General features: G+C 39.3%; 1 protein-coding gene across 1 annotated transcript in view; it reads left to right on the top strand.

Moving 5' to 3' along the window:
• The window catches only part of EXOC4 (exocyst complex component 4), an 850,866-nt gene that overhangs the window by 744,965 nt on the left and 80,585 nt on the right, over positions 1 to 25,316 (top strand). Inside the window, exon 15 of the mRNA XM_010357736.2 lies at positions 22,265 to 22,406. Coding sequence (XP_010356038.2) covers positions 22,265 to 22,406 — 142 coding nt within the window. The remainder of the gene's footprint in view (positions 1 to 22,264; positions 22,407 to 25,316) is intronic.

Here is a 25,316-nt window from a genome sequence, read left to right as displayed (position 1 = left end):
GTATGATCTCATGAATAGAAACCTGTCAAAGGGAATGTAATTTATGATGAGAGGTGGGAGATTATACAATGTAACATTTGAACTATAAAATGCTAAGTAATTTTAACAAAAAGTAACAGCAAGCATTCATTGACAAGGTGTATTCTAAAATACACACACACACACAGAGAGACAACTATTCACTTTCACAATAACCCAAGAAGTAGATATCATAATCTTCATTTTTACAAATTGGGAAACTGAGTCACAGATTAAAATAACTCAGGGACACACAGCTATTAAATGGTGGAGCCAAAATTTGAACCTATTTAGTATGCCTTCACAGCCTGCCTGTGTTTTTAACCACCACACTATTGTGTAGCATTCAGAGAACTCTCTGATGAGGTCACGTAGAAGAAGATATATTTAAAAAATGAAAGAAAAGTCCTGCAGTCAATCACAGATGAGTGCATATAGCAAGCACACAAAATGTCCGGGGGACTTGTAGGTACAGTGTTGGGGAGGCTAAAGCCTAGAATGACTTAATGGTCATCAGAGATGCCAAGGACCACAAAATGCAGTGTGTGGCTATGTTTAAGCACAAAGAGAACATGAAACAGATAGGTCCACAGATTGGTGAAGTAGTGAATGTAATGTTAAGAAAAAGCAGGTCAGGAGATGGAGATGATCCTGGCTAAAACAGTGAAACCCCGTCTCTACTAAAACTACAAAAAATTAGCCAGGCACGGTGGCGGGTGCCTGTAGTCCCAGCTACTTGGGAGGCTGAGGCAGGAGAATGGTATGAACCCGGGAGGTGGAACTTGCAGTGAGCCGAGATCAGCGCCACTGCACTCCAGCCTGGGTGACAGAGCAAGACTCCATCTCAAAAAAAACAAAAAGAAAATGCGGAACTACTCTAACTTCTCTTTTGTTTCTGTCTTATTTAGAAAGGGGCCTGCTCTGCAAATGTAAGGATAAGACAAGTTGTGATAAGAAACAAAGGTGAGGAAAGTGTCAGATGGCATCTGGCTTCTTTAGAGTAGAACTTAAATAACTCAAATCCGAGGGTGTTAAGGAAATTTGCTGAATTTGAGAAATTGTAGAGCATGTAAAAAGTGACAGAACACCCAGATTACAGCAGATATTCCTATTCTTAAAACAGAGTGAAGAAGAAATTCTAGAAACTACAGATTAATGTTAGACAATGATCCAATATGATAGTTAGCACATGGAAAAGAATATGATGAGTGCCAGAAGCCAAAATGGTTCACAAGAGGGAGAAAAAGTATCATAGGTGTCCAAGGGCTACTGAAAGAAAATGGACAGGCCTTCCCATGGAAGGAACAGGGGCATTATGCATATGTCCTTGTAGTTACCAATCAGAGACCAAGTCTTGCCACAGTCTCAAACACCTTTGTTTGGTTTATAAATCGGTATGAATACATGTATTTTTAACTTAGCTCTTATGTCCTAACAAATCAAGGTTTTCCAGGATCAGCCCACTGTTTCTCTGAAAATCAAATTTGACTTAATCCAGCAAGGGAACATGGAAAACTTTAAGTTTCACTTTTTAAAAGTGAATGTTCTGATGAATGAGCCTTAGAACAAAGAGAGCTAAGCTTTTCTGCCTCGATAGGTGGTTCTTTCTCAATTTCATACCTTTAACCTAATTGCCAAAGACTTGCTTGAGGCTTGGTGGTCTAACCTGTGGAGCCCAGAAGTTGTAACACACTGAGTGTACTCATAGGCATGGACTTTGTGTGGAAAGATACATTCAGTCTTCAACTGAAGTTTTTACAGAGTAATTGAAAGCAGTTCCAAATTGAGTGACCCTGCTAAGAAGTCTGTTTTGTTGGGGTCTACATCTTTAACCTGGGATTCTAGAAAATAGTAGAAACCCATGGCATACTTTTCTAAAAAGTTAGAAAGTAAAATAGTCCTGTGAAACATTTTCTGAAGGGAAAGCTGAATCTGCTTTGCAAGGGAATCTTGTGTGTGTTACTGAGAATAAGAGCAATTTATAATGTGTTCGGTATTCACTAAATACAAAAAAAAAAAAAAAAAAAAGATACTAGAGTTTATATAGCAAAAATAATGAAGAGAAAGGAGAAAGCAAATCACTTGCTTCCAAATAAATATTATTTATATAGATTTTCCTCCCCCTCGTCCTCAACCTATAGGAACGGTGCCATAATTTAAATGTTTGACTTTTATCCCTACCTTCGCTCACAACTAGAGAGTGGAGTGCAGTAGGAACTTGTTTGCTGTGACCAAATCCTTCCTTTTCAAAGACAGTGGTTTGTGAGCAGCTGGTTTTTTGTTTGCTTTGGGTTGGTTGGTTTTTTCGTTGTCGTTTGTGTGTGTGTGTGTGTGTGATTGTTTGTTTGTTTGTTTGTTTGTTTTAGCAGCAGAACCCTTTCTTCCAGCAGAATTTTACTATAAAATCCGAATTGGGTAACAAATCAAAGTGGAGCCTCTCTGACGAAGGAAGCAGAGAAGGCAAGATGGAGAGAATGGAGATTGAGGAATGTTAAATTGAATTAAGTTTGGCCCAAAGCTGCCTATGTGCATTTTTTGGTTTGTTTGTTTGTTTTTTGAGACGGAGTCTCGCTCTGTCGCCCAGGCTGGAGTGCAGTGGCGCTATGTCAGCTCACTGCAAGTTCCGCCTCCCGAGTTCACACCATTCTCCTGCCTCAGCTTCCTGAGTAGCTGGGACTACAGGCATGCGCCACCATGCCCAGCTAATTTTTTGTATTTTTAGTAGAGTCGGGGTTCCACCACGTTGGCCAGGATGGTCTTGATCTCTTGACCTTGTGATCCGTCCGCCTCGGCCTCCCAGAGTGCTGGGATTACAGGCGTGAGCCACCGCGCCTCGCCCTCTGTCCATGTTTTAAGTTTGACCTAAGGGGTTCTTTGTACATAGTGAACCATAACCTAACTTGATGTGTAAACAGACTGGAACCTACTCTTGTAACAGGTAGCTGAGTCTCAGCCAATCACAGCAGCCGAGCTTCAGTCAGTGATAGGCAGCCAACTCTTCAACCCAGGTTCAAATGAGGCAAACACTGAGCTTTAACTAAGTATGCATCCTTTGTACATCCCTTGCGTTACATGCCACTTCCTTTTCTCTGGCTATAAATATAATCTACACATGTGATAGAGCAGAGCATTCTGAACCATTTTTGGTCTGGGCTGCTGCACTATTCTAGAATCACAATTAAAAGCCAGTTAAGATCTACGTTTGTTGTAATTTGGTCTTTTAACAGAGATTAGGAACTCTGCAGGGCACTTTTTAAAAATCCTTGCCTTAGAGGTTGCAGCATGGCATGAAAGGTAGACCAGAGATCCTTGGTGACGCTTCCACCTCGCTCCTTCCTGCTCCGGTCTTCTCTGAGATTTAAAGTGCCACGGTTCAAAAATACCTCAAGAGTAGAAGGTTACATCCATTCATCAAGGCTCAGTTGGGAAAACAGAAACCATTTTAGGTATTTCAAGCAAGAAGGAATTTAATACAGGGAATAAGATGTTTCAGAAATTGCTGAAAGGGCTTAGACAGCAGTTGGAAGGATACCAACAGCAAGGAATCTAGCTGCTGCCTTTCGGGATAATCCGGAAATGCTACCGGGGATTTCACCTTCCTGCTGCGAGGAAGCAGCTGTCTGCAGGAGCTCTTCTGGAAGCTGCTGCAAGCTTCTGATTTGCCAGCTGCCTGAGCATCTTTCTGCCGCTGTAAGAAGAGAATCCTGCCTTCCCTTTCTTTTTGCCTTACACATCTTTTGGGAGTACCTCTCAGTGGCAGAATCCAAACCCAAAACCCCTTCCGGCAAGAAGTTGTAAATGTTCCTTTGCTTCCAGGAAAGTGGCTAGAGGTGACGCTGAGTTGACAACAGACAAGGCACAAGGGTATTTTCCCATTTGACTCATACAGTAAATTTAGTCTAGAGTAACAGGAAGATCAACATATTTCCAAGAAAGCAGATAAAATAACAAGTCTCCTGTGGTAGAAAATATAAAAAGCATCTTTCTGAAATAATCCTGATTCAGCTGTTTTAAGCCTTAATGGAAAACCTGATTTGTCAGTGTTTTTATGTACATATTAAAATAATTTATAACCCAATTTCTGTCTCTTCAGGTGAAAATAACACAATTTCTATCATTTCAGGTCAAAACTTCATAGGTATCATAATGGCTTTTTAGGTTCAGAATCATTACTGTCTTACCTTTACCACCAGGAATCACACTCACGTAATTTTCTTCCCTTCTCATAGGGCCTCTTTGACAGAAAGGAAATAAACTGTGGTCAGGAAAGAAATGCTGATTCCAGGCCCTGTTTGAGTAAGGCAGACATGATCTCTCAATCACATGAACAATTTCGAGGCTTCGGTGAATATTCTTTGAATTCCTAAAATAACCCCTAAATTGCGGCCAGGTGCAGTGGCTCACACCTGTAATCCCGGCAGTTTGGGAGGCCGAGGCGGGCAGATCACGAGGTCAGGAGATCGAGACCATCCCGGCTAACACGGTGAAACCCCGTCTCTACTAAAAATACAAAAAAATTGGCCGGGCGCGGTGGCTCAAGCCTGTAATCCCAGCACTTTGGGAGGCCGAGACGGGCGGATCACGAGGTCAGGAGATCGAGACCATCCTGGCGAACACGGTGAAACCCCGTCTCTACTAAAAAAAAATACAAAAACTAGCCGGGCGCGGTGGCGGGCGCCTGTAGTCCCAGCTACTTGGGAGGCTGAGGCGGGAGAATGGCGTAAACCCGGGAGGCGGAGCTTGCAGTGAGCTGAGATCCAGCCACTGCACTCCAGCCTGGGCAACAGAGCGAGACTCCGCCTCAAAAAAAAAAAAAAAAAAATTAGCCAGGCACGGTGGCGGGCGCCTGTAGTCCCAGCTGCTGGGGAGGCTGAGGCAGGAGAATGGCGTGAACCCGGAAGGCGGAGCTTGCCGTGAGCCGAGATCACGCCACTGCACTCCGGCCTGGGCAACGGAGCGAGACTCCATCTCAAAAAAAAGAAAAAAAGTAACCCCTAAGTTGCCTTTGTTAAAGAATCTAGCTTGGCAGACATCCTTTCCTCGGAAAGGGAGATCCCTGTCATTCCTCAAAGTAATGTTAAAAACACTGCTTTATCTCCTCCCATACTGCCCCTCAACATCAGTCCTGGCTTTCCTACCAGTCCACTACCTACCTCATGCCTGAAGAAGGCCATCTCTACGGATGAACTGGCGACTGGAGAAAGGCATTCTCCCCTTTTTATGTATGAAAAGATAAATTGGAACCTGCCCTATGCTTTTATCCCTTTTCTCTCCTGTGTGTTTTCACTGATTTGAACATTGCCAGACTCCTGTGTTGTTCTCATACTTCTGTGATTCCTTATTTTAAGTGCAGAATGTCATGATCTTATCCAGTGTATATGTTTAATATATTAATATATCATTTTCTTTCTGGCCATTAGCCCCATGAACAACTAGGCCCACAGCTGTCAGATTTTTTACAAGGTTTTTCGAGGAGTAAGAGTATGAGTCTAGGAATCTCACTCTTTTAGGATCTTCACCAGGGTGTTCAACAATGATCACTTCGATTTGCTGACCACTTACTATGTGCTGATTATTGTTCTAAATATTTTATGTGTTTTATATCATTGAATCCTTACCATGACCCTTTGAAGCTGAAAATAGTCACTTAGATAAACAGGTTTAATGATTTCCCCAAGGTTATCCAGTTAGTAACTGGTTAAATCATAATGTAACTACTACTTTCTGGGCCAATCAAAAAGAAATGGTTGTCAATTCAAAAGAAATGTACATAGGAATTTGGTTCTTAGTTAATAGAAGAATACTCATATCCTTTTACTTGGAGAAAGATATTTAGATTTTGAGGTAATATCCTGAAATTGTGTAAACAACTGATAGATGATTGCTTCTCTATGTAGCTTGAATTCATTCTCTATGTACTCTCAACTGGCATAAACAGATTGATTATTAATCTTTTACTTTTTAAAAAATTGATTCTGGAAGCATCTATATGAACTGTTAATTATTCTAGGGATTACATGGCAGAACTGGAATGGATGTGTGAATAGTATTCATGTGTTACTAATGTATAAAGACAGAAATATAGTCGTATATTATTAACCTTCACAAAGCATTAGTCAATATGTATATCACACCACCTCATCAATCAGCCTGCACAGGGACTGTCTGACCCTTAAGAGATTAAAGGGGAGGTACTTAACTGTTATCTTCACCACATGCTGAGAAGTGGCCACACTTGTCCTCACTGAGTAGAAATTGTCTTAGCAAGATTTACACTTGCAAAGTCTACAGTGCGTCAGCAAGTTAATTCTGTATTTTTCACTTCTCACATGCTTCAGAGGATCCCCCACCAATTACACAGCTAGTCACGGTGATGATCTATGTACTTGGTGGCAGGGTCAGCTTCTTCTAGATAAATCAGTTGTCCAGATGTTACCCACATGGCAGTCAGAGTGGCCATGCCCTCTGAGATTCTGCCTGTTTTCCTCTGCAGTCTTGATGGCTCTCAGATTTTGCCATCAAATGTATAAAGCTAGAGTCATTTTCCCAATGCCCACATAAAACTGTAGATGGAATGAAAACTACTGGGTTTTTAATTTGTAAGAAGAAACAACCCCATTAAAAAGTGGGCAAAGGACATGAACAGATATTTTTTGAAAGAAGACATACATGCAGGCAACAGGAACAAAAGCTAAACGTCACTGATCTTTAGAGAAATGCAAATGAAAACCACAATGAGATACCATCTCACACCAGTCAGAATAGCTATTATTAAAAAGTAAAAAAAATAGCAAATGCTGGCAAGGTTGCGGAGAAAAGGGAACACTTACACTCTCTTGGTGGGAGTGCAAATTAGCTCAACCATTGTGGAAAGCAAGGTGGCAATTCCTCAGAGGGCTAAAAACAGAACTACCATTCTACCTAGTAATCCCATTACTGGGTATATGCCCAAAGGAATAGAAATAGTTCTACTGTAAAGACATATATATGCATGCAAATGTTCACTGCAGCACTGTTCCCAATAGCAAAGACATGGAATCAACTTAAATGCCCATCAGTGGCAGACTGGATAAAGAAAATGCGGTGCATATATACAATGGTAGACCATGCAGTCATAAAGAATAAGATCATGTTTTTTGCGGGAACATGGATGGATCTGGAGGCCATTATCTTTAGTAAACTAATGCGGGAACAGAAAACCAAATACCACACATTCTTATGAGTGGAAGCTAAATGATGAGACCTCCTGGACACAGAAGGGAACAACAGACTCTGGGCCCTACTTGAGGGTGAGAGGAGGGAGAGGATCAGAAAAAATAACTGTTGGATATTAGGCTTATGCCTGGGTGACAAAATAATCTGTACAACAAGGGTTTCTTGTGACACAAATTTACCTATATAACAAACTTGCACATGCACCCCTCAACCTAGAATAAAGGTTTAAATTAAAAAGATACTGGGTTTTTGTTATTTATTCAACACCTTTATTGAGGAGGAAGAGGAGGAGGAGGAATTGCCATGTATTAGCAATTGTGTGTCAAACACTGTTGTAAACCTTTATATATTTTCTCATTTAATCATCAGAATCCTGTGAGTTAGGTAGGATGATCCTCCTTTCACAGGTGGGGAATCTGTTACAGAGAACTTCTTCCAAATAGTATAATATATGAGAAAGTCAGAAATATGAACTCAGGTCAGTGCGCCTCCAAAGGACCACCTTCCTGTTCACTATACTTGGTACTTACCTGCTGGTTTCAGAAAACACATTATGTGTTGGGGATACAAAGATAAAACTGACGTTGTACCTGCTATTGGTTAAGAGGTATGGTAGTCTGTTCTTGCACTGCTATCAAGAAATACCCGAGACTGAGTAATTTGTAAGAAAACAGGTTTAATTGGCTCATGTTTCTGCAGGCTGTACAGAAAGGACAGTGCCAGCATCTGCTTCTGCGGAGGCCTCTCCTAGGAAGCTTCCAGTCACGGCAGAAGGAAAAGGGGAGCAGGTATCTCATGTGGTGGGAGAAAGAGGCGGGAGATTCACACACTTTAAACAACCAGATCTTGCAAGAACTCACTCACTATTGTGAGGATGGCACCAAGCACTAAGGGATCCTCCCCCATTACCCAAACACCTCCCACTAGGCCCCACCTCCAACATCGGGAATTATATTTCAACATGAGGTTTAGAGAGGATACATCCAAACTATATCAAGAAGGTAATGAGTATTTCAACTTAGATCCAAATTTACGAGTGATGCAGCTGCCTCAAAAAGAAACCCATGAAATACAGCAACTGGAAAAAGTTAAGCTGAAGAGGAACTCCATATGGGACTTCCAATTCAACTTCTTTAGTTCTGTTTCTACTTACTTGCTGTGTCGTATTGGGAAGTGTGCTTTATTTCTGTTTGGTTCAGTGTCACCATTCGTAAATGGTCCTAATGTTTCCAGTTTACCCGTGAATAAGCCATTCCCTAAGGCTCTTTGGAAGATTTACAAATGCTTAAGCTAGAAGGATCCTATTTGAACACATAGACAAATGTTATCTCTCTGCCATGTAATATTTTTGCCTCTAGAATTCTGCAAAGCTTAAATCTGTGTCCCTTATTCACCCAAAATACCTGATTAAGTATTGGTTAACACTTTTAGATGCTCTTTGATGCAGGGTTTTACAGAAATACAAAAGGCTTACAAAGTCCATGGAAATCTAATATAGCACCACAATAGTGCTTTTCAACAGAAGAACGGGAGCTGTTCATTAGCCTCCACTCCCCTACCCATCCTGTTTCTCTTTCATATCCGGCAAGAGCTGAATTGGCCACACCATACGCCTTTTTAGCAAATGATGACTTTTTTACCAAGCCTTAGGGAGGATTATTTGGAATAAAGGAAAAATCAATCTTAATGTTTCTCCCCAGGACTGAAAGACACTGAGGTCTGTACTGTCAATCACAAGGTATAAAAATCATGTGTCCGTGCTGGTTTGCACTGTATGCAGATAGGACCCCAAAGCTAAATGTCCTGGGGGACCTAGGGCTTGCTCAGACTTGCTCATCAAGCACTGTTTCCGGAGGAACCAGATGCAATTTTCTCTCTGCAGAGCTGTGCAGTGTGTAGTGTGCACTGTTGGCTCAGAACTGGCCTCTTATCCTGTGGTAGCCTAAGGGAACGACTATCCATTTCTACTTTGGCTCTTATTTTTGTTTTGTTCATCAGAACGGGCCTTCCATGAATCTCCTTTGTTCTCTCTATGTAGTTTGATATTTGGGGTAATTCTTCCATTTCAGATGCTCATATCCTTCCTGGAGCTTCAGTTTCTCACCCTGAAACAGAATAATGTTCCAGGCGAATGAACTATTTGGAAGACATTAAGTTAAAGGCATTGTGAAAATATAATGAAAAAAATCGTTATAAAACTCTTTGATTTGTCCTTAACTTGAAGATAAAATTCAACAAGCATTATCAGCAGTCTACTGAGAGTAAAGAAGAGCTATACACTGAGAGATGCCAGGAAGAAGTAGTTACTGTTTTTGTTATCACAGATCTCACAATCTACTAGGAATGCTGTGGGCAAATACAGTGCAAGATGAAATGTACTAAGTCCGTAGGAGAGAGGCAGAGTGTTACCAGGGCTCAAAGGATGGCCCTTAACTTTGTTGCAGACACAGTGCAAGGTGCCACATCTCCCATTTGGTCCTCACTCAACTCCCTAAGTTGTGTATTTGAGGAAAACAAGACTTAGAGTTGTTAAGAAATTTGTTCTGGAGGTAATAAGAAGTGGAAGAATAAATTATATTCCTCTGGGAAGCAGCAGGAAAGAATATGGTTTCATAGAGATGAAAATTTCTCTTAAGTAGCAGAGTTTGGTTTTTACTATTTTTTGGGAGGCTCATAATAATATTTTCTCAAACGAGTGTAGAGACATCTAAGACATTAAGCAGAGCAGTGAATGGAACAGGTATATCTTTGCTTCCGCATAGAGTTACTGTTTGTAGCTAGGGTAATATAAGATATTTAGGAGGAAGCATTCTGAGAAACACTAACAAGTTATATTGCCCATAGTCTTATGACCAGTGGTTGGGGGAAGGTGTAACAAATGATCATTTAAATAACAAATGGGAACGCATAAAAGAAAGTAGGTCTCTGCCACCTATACGCAAATATAAAACGTCCCCTCTGTGAAAGTTCATTATACAAATTGGGTCATTCTTGTCATCCCCAACTAAATGCAACTCAGGAGGCCAGAGGTAAAATCACTCTGTGTACATTACCCCTGCTCCAAGAATTACATTTTCTACAAGGCCAGCTGCTGAAATGGCCTGCTGTAACTCTAAGACCAGTTTTACCTAATAGCTGCGGAAACAACCTGCTGTGACTCTGAAGTTGCTTTTATCTACCACCATCACTCCCAGTCAGAGCTTGACAGCTACTAGGGCCAATGAGCTTTCTTTTAAAACAATACGTAGTGTTTGTCTTTCTCACAAGACTCCTAACCTTCTCTTTGTTCTCTTTGTTCTTTGGTCTTTGTTCACAGACTACCCATTCTCTGTGTATGCCCCAAATTGCAGTTCTTACTTTCCAAGTAAAAAATTTCAAATTTAGACATTCATCTCTATATTTTATCTGACTTCAACACCTCCATATTCAGGAAGCATTTTTTAAATATAAATATATTACCAATTATGTGACTAGACCATAGAAAAGCACATATAATTAAGACGCCTTCCCCCGATCCTCCAGTTTCCCTCGTTCTTATCCCTTTTATCCTTACTGATGATTTCTTTCACTTTTCTCCATCCCAGTTCTTAATAAATCCCTTTCATCTGCCCTCCGTCTGTAAAAGTGGGCAAAAGAGAGAGAGCAGTGAAAAGGCAGGGAATGATTGCTCCGTTATCGAGATGTGAAAGAATTCATTGGTTGCATGTTGTGCCACACGTGTATGCATGCATAGGACCTAATCTGACTAATGTGCATTATGTCCCCATCCTGTGCAATCAGAAGGAACAGTATCAGTGAGCATGGTGGTTTTCAAAATCAATTTATTTTGCTATTAGTAGTTCAAACCTAAAATATCTGGGGTCCGTGACAAGAGGTAGTTATTATTTGGAGGCAGAAGAACTATTGCTTCTGAAATAGGAAGCAAAATGAAGAGAACTTTCCAAACATGTTTCTTAGATAAGGTCTATCCTGATGTAGAAACAGTTTTATTATAGATGGTTTGGAAGATGGGAAAGAACAAGTAAATACATGAATTACTAATAGTGGCAGAAGCCAAGTACTGTTGGGAAAAGAGTAGTAGCTTTGGAAAATGGGACTCAGGAAAGGGTGATCAAAAATAGTTACCATGAAATTTTAGTTTGGTGTAATGACTTAGTTCAAGAAAAAAGGACATCTCTATTCCAAGAAAGTTAAAGTTACTTTAGCATGTGAAGATCATCCCTCTGTTCCAAAAGCCAGTAGGCTTCATAAGTACATAATTTATTTCTTAAACACGTATTTAGTGCCTACAGTGTACAAAGCACTGGGGTAAGGAAAGATTAGTTTGTATAGGTTTCCAAATAATTCAAGGCAATAAATAAAATGCAGGGACAGTAGTACAGAGAAATTATGGAGACTGGGGGTAGAATTAGCTGGCATTAAATCTCTAGCTTGGAGCTGGAGTATTATGGTGTCTGACACTCAAATGTGATCCCAGTGTTAGGCGTGATAGCAGCATATCCCTTAGGCATTTAAGGAGAGGAAAGAAGTTAGATGGAGGGGCTCCTGTCACTGTCCCCATTGACTTTGTAGGCCCTGTGAATTCTTAATATCACAGACCTAATGAGCATTCCTATTTTTTTTTTAAGTATTTAGTTTTGTCCAGGCAACAACATCAAAGGATTTCAGAGTTGTCTTAAGACCTAGTCACATATTGCTATAGGAGTTAGGAAGGTACTATTAATAGTTTTCTAAATAGGAAAACTGAAGATTAAAAATTAAATATTTTGAGTCTGGGCAAGGTTCCTCACACTGTAATCCCAGCACAGGGAAGCTGAGGTGAGAAAATCACCAAGAGTTTGAGACCAGCCTAGGCAACATAGCCAGACCCTTTCTGTACAAAAGAATTAAAAAATTAGCCAGGCGTGGTGATGCTCGCCTGCTATAATCCCAGCTACTTGGGAGATGAGGTGGGAGGATTGCTGTCTTAGAAAGAAAGAAAAAGAGAGAGAGAGAGAAAAGAAGGAAGGAAGGGAGGGAGAAAAGATAGGGCAGGAAGAGGAAGGAAGGAAGGAGAGAAAGAAAGGAGGGAAGAGGGGAGAGAGAGAGAGGAAGGAAGAAGAAAAGAAAGAACAAACTGATTTTATCCCAAGTTAGAGTAGAAAACTGTGTGGTATCTTTCACCTCTGTACAAATAGGAAGAGGATTCGGAAATCATTATTATACCAAAATTTGATCTTCTAAAATGTTTTCAGTGAGAAAATCTCATGGGATCATTCTTCACTGTCTTTTTCTATCTTCTAAAAAGTTTGAATTCACAGTGTTAACCTTTCCTTTCCTGCCGAGATAACCATCTTTCCCTTTTCATTTTCTCACTTTCCTAACAGCTGATACCAGTCTAAGCTAATACTGGAACAATTTTAGATAATATTGCAGATGCACAAGGACATCCTCATATGAATCAATTAAAGAAGTCACAGTAAGTTGCCATTGAAAGTGTAGCAGCTGCATCCTTGAAAGCAGATGCTCTTCTGGGTCTGAATGAGTCCAATTTTAACTAATTTTAAGACCTAAACAGATTTCAGTCTGGTTAATATTAGGATGTGGAACCACTTGAGACATCCTAATGTCCTAGTCTGATTACTTCTCGATGACAGTTCGTATGTTGGCTTTCCTTGATAGATGCTAGGTATTTAATGCCAGACATTTTTATGTCAATAGTAAAGAGAGACCCCAAGTCGTGGATGCAGCAAAGTGCACTAACAACTCATGAAATTAAAGTGGCTTCTAACAGCAGCATGATTTATAGGGAAAGAACTTGGGGTATAAGAATTCACCAGAATTGCTTTAAATTATATTTCTGTTAGATTCCTGAATCCCCAGAAACCAGCTATAATGAACTACTTCCCCATCCCTACTCTATCTCTAGATTATACTCAGAAAAACTAAGGAGAAAGTTCGAGTTGTAAGTGGCAAGTTGTTTCTTCTTTTTTCTGATCTTTCTTTAACAATCTGTTATGTTCATTGTCATATTGCATTGGTCAGTTTAATTAAAAAGGCATTGATTGAGCTTCTGTAATGCCTCTAGTTATTCTGCTGGCCTTGAACGGGGGAAAATACATATAATACATCATTCTTTCACTGAAGTAGTTAATGATCCGGAAGGGAGACATAGTTAATGGAATATAACTTCTAGAATTGAGAGGGGTGGGGGAACATCCAGAAGAGCCACTGACCCTTCCTGGGGAATCAGAAAAGACTTTCTGAGCCAGACAAGGCATAAATAGTTTTGTAAGAGGAGTAAGAGCCATCAAAGGTGTAGAATCATGAGACAGCATGATATGTTTAGGAAATTTGCTTTAAAAGGGTGGTAAATCAAAGGGCCAGGGTTGGAGAGGGGATACGCTGGAGAGAAAAAAGGAATGGAGAGATGGAGAAAATCTGGAGGGTTGGACAGAAATAAAAAATCTTGGAAAGCCTTGCTAAGGAGCTTAGACTTGATCATATAAGCAGTGGGAAACATTGATATTATTTATACAAGAACTTAACATAGTCAAATTTGTGTTTTGGGTAAATAACTTTAACTCATATTTAATTAGATAAAAGGGGGCCAGGTAAGAAATAGAGACACCAGCTGGGAAACTATTGCAGTAGTCCATGGAAGAGATGGGGTCCAAACCAAGAAAGTGGCAGTAGATACAGAAAAGAAAAAATAAATATTAAGAAAATATTTGTAAATAAAATTGGTAGAGATTAGTCTTTGCTGGAGAGAGTCAAAAATTACACTCATGTTTGCAGTTTGTACTCCCAGATTGATGTATCACCTATAAAAAGAGAATTCAGGATAGAGAACAGATGCTAAAGAAAGATAATGAGTTTAGTTTTGAACACATTGCATTTGAGATGCCTATGGGATATACAGGTAACAATATCTTGCAAATCATTAATCAAATAAGGTTTAGGAGTCATCATTTCATGGATAGCAGTGCAAACAATGAAAAGGGATGAGCCCACTCAGAACATATTGGCAAGTAAGGAAGACCACTAGAAGAAAAAGTCCCCAGAAACCCCAGCATTGTGGACGGACTAAAGGAAGGGGATTCAGTGAAGGAAGCTATGGAAGAAATGCCAGAGAGAGAAAACAGCAACCCGAAGAGTACGCCACATAAGCCAAAAGAAGATGATTTCAAGAAGTAAAGGGCCAGTGAATTCAGAGATAGCAGAGAGCCTGCACGAGATGAGGACTGAAGAGCAGCCAGTAGATTTGGCAATTACGGTATCATTGATGGCTATTACCAGAAAAGTTTTGAACGAAAAGGTGAGGGCAGAGTCAGATTGTGGCACACTGAAGCGTTAATAGGAGGTGGGACTGGAGAAAGTCAGTGCTAAGATTCTTTTGAGGTCTTTGTTGAGGACTAATAGGGAGCAGGTAGTACAAAGGGCCTGAGGAGAACAGCGTGAATCTGGAAAAGTTGCTGAGAAAGGGAAGGAGCTAGCCAAGCACCAGGGAAAGGATTGACAAGTGGTACTGAAAGGTTTTTTTGAAATTAAAATCCAGAACATTTTAGTGGCAACAATCTATACATTTTTGTCTTTTTAAATTAATATATTATAGCTGTACCTATTTGGGGGTACATGTGATATTTTGATAAATGTATACAATATGTAATGATCAAATCAGGGTAACTGGGATATCCCTCACCTCAAACATTTATCTTTTCTTTATGTTGAGAACATTACAATTCTCTTCCATCTATTGTGAAGTATACAATAAATTATTGTTAAGTATACTTACCCTATGGTACTATCAAATACTAGAACTTATGTCTTCTAAGTGTATTTTTGTGCCCATTAACTAACTTTCCTCTCCCCCTCCACCCCCTTTTTCTTCTCAGCCTCTGGTAATCACCATTCAGCCTCCTTGAAATTCCCTGTTCAGGTCCCACATTCGAGTGAGAATGTGTGATATTTGTCTTTCTATGCTAGCTTATTTCACTTAACATGATGACCTTCAGTTCCATCCATGTTGCTCGACTGACAAGATTTTATTCTTTTTTTTTTTTTTTTTTTTGAGATGGAATCTCACTCTATAGCCTAGTGATGCAATCTCGGCTCACTGCAGCCTCCACCTCCTGGGTCCTGGTTCAGGCGATTCTCCTGCTTTAGCCTCCTGAATAGCTAGGATTACAGCCACTTGCCACCATGCCCAGCTAATTTTTGTATTTTTAGTAGAGACAGGGTTTCACCATGTTGGCCAGGCTGGTCTTGGACTCCTGACCTCATGATCCACCCGCCTCGACCTCCGGAAGTGCTGGGATTACAGGCATGAGCTACTGTGCCCTGCCAGGATTTTATTCTTTTTATGGGTGAATAATATTCCATTGTGTATATCTACCACATTTTCTTCCTCCATTCATCAGTTGGTGGATATTTAGACTGGTTCCGTATTTTGGCTATGGTAAATAGTGCTGTAATAAACATGGGAGTGCAGATATCTCTTTGATATACTGATTTCTTCTCTTTTGGATATACCCAGCAGTGAGATTGCTGGCTCATATAGTAGTACTATTTTTAGTTTTTGAGGAAACTCGATGCTGTTTTCCATAATGGTTGTACTAATTTACATTCCCACCAACAATGTATGAGCATTCTTCTTTCTCCACATCCTCACCAGCTTTGTTTTGTCTTTTTTATAATAGTCATTCTCACTGGTGTGAAATGATGCCCCATTGTGGTTTTGATTTGCAGTTCCCTAATGATTAGTGATATTAAGCATTTTTTTTTTCATGTACCTGTTGGCCATTCGTGTGTTTTCTTTTGAGAAATGTCTATTCAGGTCTTTTGCCCATTTTTAGAATCAGATTGTTTATTGTTTTTTTGTTTTTGCTGTTGAAGCTGTTTGAGTCCCTTATATATTCTGGTTATTAATCCCTTGCCAGGTATATAGTTGGAAAATAATTTGCTTTATTATATAGGTTGTCTCTTCACTTTGTTGATTGTTTCCTTTGCTTTGTAGAAGCTTTTTTGGCTTGGTGTAATCCCATTTGTTTATTTTTGCTTTTGTTGCCTGCACTTTTGAGGTCTTACCCAAAAATCTTTGCCCATACCAATGTCCTGTAGCATTTCCCCAATACTTTTTTCTAGTAGTTTCATAGTTTTTAGGTCTTACATTTAAATCTCTAATCCATTTTCAGTTGATTTTTTTAATATGTTAAAAAATGAGCATCTAGTTTCATTCTTAGGCATACAGATAGCCAGTTTTCCCAGTGCCATTTATTAAAGAAACTGTCTTTTCCCCAGTGTGTGTTCTTGGTGCCTTTGTCAAAATGAATTGGCTCTTAAGTGTGTGAGTTTATTTCTGGGTTCTTTATTCTGTTTCATTGGTCTGTGTGTCCGTTTTTTATGCCAATACCATGTTCTTTGGGTTACCATAGCTTTGTAGTGCAATTTGAAATCGAAGTAGTGTGATGCCTTCAGCTTTCTTCTTTTTGCTCAGGATTGCTTTAACTATTCTGGGTTATTTGTGGTTCCATTTGAATTTTAGGATTTTTTCTTTCTATTTCTGTGAAGAATGTCATTGGTATTTTGATAGGGATTACATTGAATCTGTAGGTTGCTTTGGGTACTACAGACATTTCAATAATATTATTTCAATCCAGGAGTGTGGATATCTTTCCATTTTGTGTGTGTGTCTTCAATTTCTTTCATCAGTGTTTTATAGTTTTCCTTGTAGATGTCTTTTACTTTGATTAAATTTATTCCTAAGTTTTTCTTATTGTAAATTGGATTTTTTTCTTGATTTCTTTGGTGGATCAATTGCTGTTAGCATCTAGAAGTGCTACTGGATTTTTGTTTTGTTTTGTTTTTTTGATACAGGGTCTAGCGCTGTTGCCCAGGCTGGAATGCAGTGATGCAATCTTGGCTCACCGCAACCTCTGCCTCCCAGGCTCAAGTGATCCTCCCACCTCAGCCTCCTGAGTAGCTGAGATTACAGGCACCCGCCACCATGCCTGGATAATTTTTTGTATTTTTAGTAAAGACAGTGTTTCACCTTGTTAGCCAGGTTGGTCTCTAACCCCTGGTCTCAAGTGATCCGTGCGCCTTAGGCTCCCAAAGTGCTGGGATTCCAGGCATGGGCCGCCGTGCCCGGCCTGATTTTTGTATGTGGATTTTGTATCCTGCAACTGTACTAAATTCATTTACGAGTCCTAAGAGTTTTTGGGTGGAGTCTTTAGAATTTTCTAAATATAAGATCATGTCATTTGCAAACAAGGATAATTTGATTTCTTCCTTTCCATCTTGGATGCCGTTTCTTTTCTTTATCTTACCTAATTGTTCTAGCTAGGATTCCAGTACTTTGTTGAATAAAAGTGGTGAAAGTGGGCATCATTGTCTTATTCCAGAACTTAGTGTAGGGGTTTCAATTTTTCCCCATTCAGTATGATACTAGCTCTGGGCCTGTCATAGATGGCCTTTATCATGTTGAGTTATGTTCCTTCTATACCCAGTTTCTTGAGAGTTTTGATCATGAAGGGATGTTGAATTTCATCAAGAGCTTTTTCTGGCATCTGTTGAAATGATCATATGATTTTTGTCCTTTATTCTGTTGATATATCACATTTATTGATTTGCATATGTTGAACCGTCTTTTCATCCCTGGGATGAATCCCACTTGATCACTGTGAATGATATTTTTAATGTGTTGTCAAATTCTATTTGCTAGCACTTTGTTGAGGATTTTTGCATTCATATTCATCAGGGATATCAGCCTGTAGTTTTCTTTTTTGTTGTTTCGCTTTGTCTAGTTTTGGTATCAGTGAATAATATGTTATTTTGTTTTCCTGTCAAATGATGAGTTGTAGAATTGACTCAATGTTACGTGAGTTTTAGGGCAATTATAGTGAAAGAAAAGTATTCAAGGGAGTTGAGGTTTATGGTCAAAGAGTAGCTCAGGGGATCAACCATGCAATCCATGCTGAGGGTCCTAAGAGGGACTTTTTCTACCAGGAGAAAATGAGGGGATTACAGCATTAAAGTTATAATGGAAATCAGGGTGGGAGAGAGTTGAAAGAAGAAAAGTTTTTGATCTGAGAATATGATATTAGAATTTAAAATTTCAGAGGCTGAAAACAGGATTTAATTTGGCAGCAAGTTATTAATTTTTTTTTTATTTGCAGTGATTTAAAGAGGTGTTTGTTTTTCTAATATAGCAAAAAGTCTGAAGTCAAGCAATAGCTTCTTTTGGCCAATGGTTCAACAATACTTAGTCCAGCACCTCTCTGATTCTTGGTCTTTTCCTCTCAATAGCAAGATGATGCAACTTCAGGTACTTCAATCAAATCAGAAAAGTGGGGAAAGTGGGAGCAAGTGGTGGCACCAGCCTCAATTCTCCTTTTAATCGGGGAAAACAAAAGACTTCCCGATAGCCACAAAAGACTCTACTTAGGAGTCCAGTGGACAGACTGATACATGGCCACCTCTAGCAACAAACAGGGCTGGGATTACAAATATTTAGCTTTCCAGAATCTGTAGTGGAGTGAGTAAGGGAGAGAATGAAATTGGAAGTAGCTGCTGGTTCACCAAAAAAGCAATGTCTGCTCCAAAGACCAATGTTCGGCTTCCTTTTATGGAATAATGTTTATGTAGTACAGAAAGCCACAATCATCCTGCCACAAACAGCTAACTAGGTGACTTAAAGATGCATGCTTTATGATGTTCCCCTCCCTGTGTCCATGTGTTCTCATTGTTCAACTCCCACTTATGAGTGAGAACATGAGGTATTTGGTTTTATATTACTGTGTTAGTTTGCTGAGGATGATGGTTTCCAGCTTCGTTGATGTCCCTGCGAAAGACATGAACTCATTCTTTTTTATGGCTGCATAGTATTCTGTGGCGTATATGTGCCATGCCTGTCGAGGGGAGGAGGGCAAGGGAAGGGAGAGCATTGGGAGAAATACCTAATGTATGTGGAGGCTTAAAATCTAGATGACGGGTTGATAGGTGCAACAAACCACCATGGCACATGTATACCTATGTAACAAACCTGCACGTTCAGCACATGTATCCCAGAACTTAAAGTAAACTAAAATAAAAATAAAAGATGGCATGCTTTATGCAGTGGTCATAGGAGGAACAAAGATACTAAGAATGATCTGATGTCACCCATCCTTAGTATTAGGAAAACAGCTCAAAGTGCATATCTTCATAAAGTGATCAAGCACTAACATATTTAAAGTCTAATATGTGTGGTCTCTGCTGATATGAAGAGCAATACTGGAGATAAATATACAATGTAGCCTCTTAAAGGGTATGTATGAGGGTGTGTTTGTGTGTGTATGTGTGTGTGTGTGTCTAGTAATCTCATACCTTAACTGTAACCTCCCAAGCAGATTGTGTTAACATTGCTTTTTTATAGATTTTCATTTGACACTGAAGATCCAGTTAATGGCTTTTGTGTTGTCTTTGTTTGCCATGCTTAGTATTTCTTTGCTCAGTATATTCCTTCTTGTTAAGAAAACTGTGTAAATTTCAGTAAGCCCTGAGGAGCTCACAAGCCAGCTTTCTAGTAGAGCTCTGGGCATAATTTTTCATGTTGCTTTAATAAAATGTTATATTTTTGCCACAGATGACAGTCAAGTGAAATGTAGTGTGCTGTTACCTGAAACTACTTTTTACCTCACTCATTCTAAGTTTTACCTCAGCAGCTAATCTGCCATAGACTTTCAACTTAGATATTTCTTAATTTGTAATCTGATAGTGGTTAATTGCCACATGATAAAATTATGTATTTATAAAATAGGAAAGGGGAATTTTTAAAGTTTCTTGGCGGGATTTGTCCAGAATGCCTTTGATGGAATTTGGTCAATTAGTATATCTTTGGACCTCAGACTAGGAGTGAGACTTCAAAGTCCAATTTCTGCCTCTTCTCATTGATATAAGATAACTCTCCATGCTACAGTCACTATCACCCCATAGAGGAATTGAAAGACTGAAAAGCCCTAAAATGTTTTTAAATATTACAGTTGTATAGTTGCTTTCCTCTAGCCTGTTCCATGAAAACATTGCAAAAGCAGTGATCTTGCCTTGCGATCAAACAACATGACTAATGCTAACGTTAGAGAAGAGATGCAATGTCATACATCTAGGCTTCAGCAGATCAAGTTAGTAAACATCTAGAATGATACCAAGGCTGGCAATAATTTAAAATCTGCATTGCTACATTCCCTTCCTCCTCACCCATCAGTTCCCTTGTACAACGTTCTTTTTTTTTTTTTTATGTTTGCCATGTTATTTTTACTTATTACAATCTGGTTCCACAGAGGAGAACTTAGCCTTACATATTATAAGCCTGGATTGTCTATCCAAGCCGTTTTCTGGACTTAGCAAAGTTTAGGAACGGATACAGTGCTGAAAGGTCATACGTGTTGACACTACACACTACAGCAAGACATTGGCTCTCTACCCTATAAGGTGAATGACCTTCTGAGTTAGTGATGTCTCACCAATTCCCATGTTCCCTAAGTCCAGAGCACCTCTTTCTTCCAAAGGACTCTCTGAAAAAGAGAAGGATTTTCATACAGAAAAGCAAAACATATCAGCAATTGAATAAGGATGGATGGAATTATTTTGTAAGTCTACTGTTGCTATAATAAATCAAAGACCTAACCTGAAAAAATCACTTGCTAAAGAAGAAGAATAATTGCTTATGTTTCTTGCTTATATTAAGTTTTATATGTTGTTATTCTAAGTGTTTCACCTACATTAATTCATTTAACCCCATGATATAGATACTATTACCCTCACTTTACAAAATAAAATAATAAGGCAGAGAAAATTTGAAGAATTAGCTCTTGGTCACATAAAGGAAATGTTGGAGCCAGGACTTAAAGCCAAACTTTGAGGCTCTAGAGAGCTAAGAAAACCTTTGAATGAGATTACCAAATTGTTGGTTGGTAATCTTTGAGAAATTGTGGGGAAATGGGGATACAATATAAGTTTAGAGATAAACAAATGTTTTTTATTTGTGTTCAGCATTTCTTTGAAGAAAATGTCTAAGTGGTGCTAAATATTTTAATAAATTGGTTTGGAAATATATAGAAGGTAACTTTATCAAATTTTCCAGAAAGACCTTTTTAGGACTCTTAGTTGGCCATAAGCTGTATATGAGTTGAAGTGGAATATAGCACACTACCACTTCCACCTCCCAGAATTTAGGGAGGGGTAAAGCATCATGGCATCTAGAAAAAGGGAATTGATCATTCTGTCTAGACTAGTCAGCCCTTTCTGTAGTGTTTATTCTGTTTTGTCCTGAGTTCTGCATTTCAAGGGAAATACAGGAAAATTCGAATGTTTTGGTAGGTAAATTTTGAGAATTATAAAATGATTTAATTCAATCATTAGAAGAATGGGTAAAGACCTGTGGACATTCCACCTACAAAAGGGAAGACTTCAAGGAAGCCAAAAGAGGTATCTTCAATACTTGTAGTACTGACACATGTGGGATTGCAAAGTTAGGTAAAATTAGAGCCAATGATTAGAAGTTAATGGAGGCAGATATTGGCTTGATGTAAGATGGTCAAATCTTTCGGAGATGGAACAGGCTGCCTCGAAAGGTATTAAGTTTCCTTTCACCAGCGTTTGTGTAAGTGTGCAACCAGAATGTGGACAGCCACTTGAGGTGCACAGAAGATGGCGGCACAGAGCAGATGGTTGGGCCACATGATAGTGAAGGCCTCTTCCAGCTCTGAGGTTCTCTTTCTGTAGGTTGGTGCAAAAGTAATTAGGGTTTTTGCCATTGAAAGTAATGGCAAAAGCCGCAATTACTTTTGCACCAACCCAAATATTATTCTATGAGTTGATTCAAGATAAGCCACTGAGCTTCTATGTGTAATCAAATATAGAAACAGTCTATCATGTCTTGGACTTCTAATGCTGCCAACACTAGTGTTACCCAAACTAGTAAAAACAACAAGATGAACAGCAAAATAATGTCATTTCAAAAAAATCTGTAGGCATGTAATGAAATGACTGGTGTTTTATCCTTACCTTTCAGTGCTTTCTCCTGCTCAAGACAGCCACACGAACACGGATCTTCCCCCAGTGTCAGAGCAGATCATGCAGACTCTGAGTGAGCTGGCCAAATCGTTCCAGGATATGGCTGACCGCTGCTTGCTGGTCTTACATCTGGAAGTGAGGTATGAGCCAAGCCCAGGACCTTGCAATTTGAATGCACTGTGGTTCATAAATCACTTACTTATTTCCAGGGAGTATCGCCATAATTTCTGGCTCATATTATTGATATTATCCCTTTTTACGCTGAAAGTTATTTTTAGCCGTATTCAGTGACTATTTGAGTGCACTGTGTATTGTGAGTATGGTAATTCAGAGCTGGCATGGTCTATGAAATCAGGTCACCTGGATTGGAATGTCACTATCAACTGGCTAGGCAATCATTGGCCAGTTAATTAACTTTACAAACCACGGTTTCCTTATTTTAAAAATGGAAATGGTAGTTTCTAACTTATAGAGATTTTATAAATGGAATAATAATTAACACAATGCCAGACAAAAAGTAAGTGCTCAAAATATGGTAGCTTTGCTATTGTGGTGACTTTATTGTGATTGATATTTTTAATAAAGTGCTCTGCTAGTCAAGAAGGGAGTCACGTTGGAAAAAGTAGAGGGAAAGAGGTAAAAGAATTACACTAATATATTTTAGTTAACCCAGTATATCTAAAACAGCATTTCAATAGGCAATCAACAGAAGTGATTGAGGTATTCAGCGTTTTCCTTTGCACTAAACTTTTCAAAGTGCCCATTTATACTTACAGCACATCACAATGTGGACTGGCCATTTTAAGTGACTGGTAGCTACATGTACCCAGTACTAGCATACTGGGCAGTTGCCAAGAGTGGCTGGGGCTGACTAGGAATGGGATTTTTTTTTTTTTTTTTTTTTTTTTTTTTTTTTTATTATACTCTAAGTTCTAGGGTACATGTGCATAACGTGCAGGTTTGTTACATATGTATACTTATGCCATGCTGGTGTGCTGCACCCATCAACTCGTCAGCACCCATCAATTCATCATTTATATCATGTATAACTCCCCAATGCAATCCCTCCCTCCTCCCCCCTCCCCCCTCCCCATGATAGACCCCAGTGTGTGATGTTCCCCTTCCCGAGTCCAAGTGATCTCATTGTTCAGTTCCCACCTATGAGTGAGAACATGCGGTGTTTGGTTTTCTCTTCTTGTGATAGTTTGCTAAGAATGATGGTTTCCAGCTGCATCCATGTCCCTACAAAGGACGCAAACTCATCCTTTTTTATGGCTGCATAGTATTCCATGGTGTATATGTGCCACATTTTCTTAATCCAGTCTGTCACAGATGGACATTTGGGTTGATTCCAAGTCTTTGCTATTGTGAATAGTGCCGCAATAAACATACGTGTACATGTGTCTTTGTAGTAGACTAATTTATAATCCTTTGGGTATATACCCAGTAGTGGGATGGCTGGGTCATATGGTACATCTAGTTCTAGATCCTTGAGGAATTGCCATACTGTTTTCCATAATGGTTGAACTAGTTTACAATCCCACCAACAGTGTAAAAGTGTTCCTATTTCTCCACATCCTCTCCAACACCTGTTGTTTCCTGACTTCTTAATGATTGCCATTCTAACTGGTGTGAGATGGTATCTCATTGTGGTTTTGATTTGCATTTCTCTGATGGCCAGTGATGATGAGCATTTTTTCATGTGTCTGTTGGCTGTATGAATATCTTCTTTTGAGAAATGTCTGTTCATATCCTTTCCCCACTTTTTGATGGGGTTGTTTGTTTTTTTCTCGTATATTTGTTTGAGTTCTTTGTAGATTCTGGATATTAGCCCTTTGTCAGATGAGTAGGTTGCAAAAATTTTCTCCCATTCTGTAGGTTGCCTGTTCACTCTGATGGTAGTTTCTTTTGCTGTGCAAAAGCTCTTAAGTTTAATTAGATCCCATTTGTCAATTTTGGCTTTTGCTGCCGTTGCTTTTGGTGTTTTAGACATGAAGTCCTTGCCCATGCCTATGTCCTGAATGGTACTACCTAGATTTTCTTCTAGGGTTTTTATGGTATTAGGTCTAACATTTAAGTCTCTAATCCATCTTGAATTAATCTTCGTATAAGGGGTAAGGAAAGGATCCAGTTTCAGCTTTCTACTTATGGCTAGCCAATTTTCCCAGCACCATTTATTAAATAGGGAATCCTTTCCCCATTTCTTGTTTCTCTCAAGTTTGTCAAAGATCAGATGGCTGTAGATGTGCGGTATTATTTCTGAGGACTCTGTTCTGTTCCATTGGTCTATATCTCTGTTTTGGTACCAGTACCATGCTGTTTTGGTTACTGTAGCCTTGTAGTATAGTTTGAAGTCAGGTAGCGTGACGCCTCCAGCTTTGTCCTTTTGACTTAGGATTGTCTTGGCAATGCGGGCTCTTTTTTGGTTCCATATGAACTTTAAAGCAGTTTTTTCCAATTCTGTGAAGAAACTCATTGGTAGCTTGATGGGGATGGCATTGAATCTATAAATAACCTTGGGGAGTATAGCCATTTTCACGATATTGATTCTTCCTATCCATGAGCATGGTATGTTCTTCCATTTGTTTGTGTCCTCTTTTATTTCACTGAGCAGTGGTTTGTAGTTCTCCTTGAAGAGGTCCTTTACATCCCTTGTAAGCTGGATTCCTAGGTATTTTATTCTCTTTGAAGCAATTGTGAATGGAAGTTCATTCCTGATTTGGCTCTCTGCTTGTCTGTTGCTGGTGTATAAGAATGCTTGTGATTTTTGCACATTAATTTTGTATCCTGAGACTTTGCTGAAGTTGCTTATCAGCTTAAGGAGATTTTGGGCTGAGACGATGGGGTTTTCTAAATATACAATCATGTCATCTGCAAACAGGGACAATTTGACTTCTTCTTTTCCTAACTGGATACCCTTGATTTCTTTCTCTTGCCTGATTGCCCTAGCCAGAACTTCCAACACTATGTTGAATAGGAGTGGTGAGAGAGGGCATCCCTGTCTTGTGCCAGTTTTCAAAGGGAATTTTTCCAGTTTTTGCCCATTCAGT

This window comes from Rhinopithecus roxellana, chromosome 6 (assembly GCF_007565055.1).
Source record: "Rhinopithecus roxellana isolate Shanxi Qingling chromosome 6, ASM756505v1, whole genome shotgun sequence".
Classification (NCBI taxonomy): domain Eukaryota; kingdom Metazoa; phylum Chordata; class Mammalia; order Primates; family Cercopithecidae; genus Rhinopithecus; species Rhinopithecus roxellana.
This window is presented reverse-complemented; position numbering and strand designations above follow the sequence as displayed.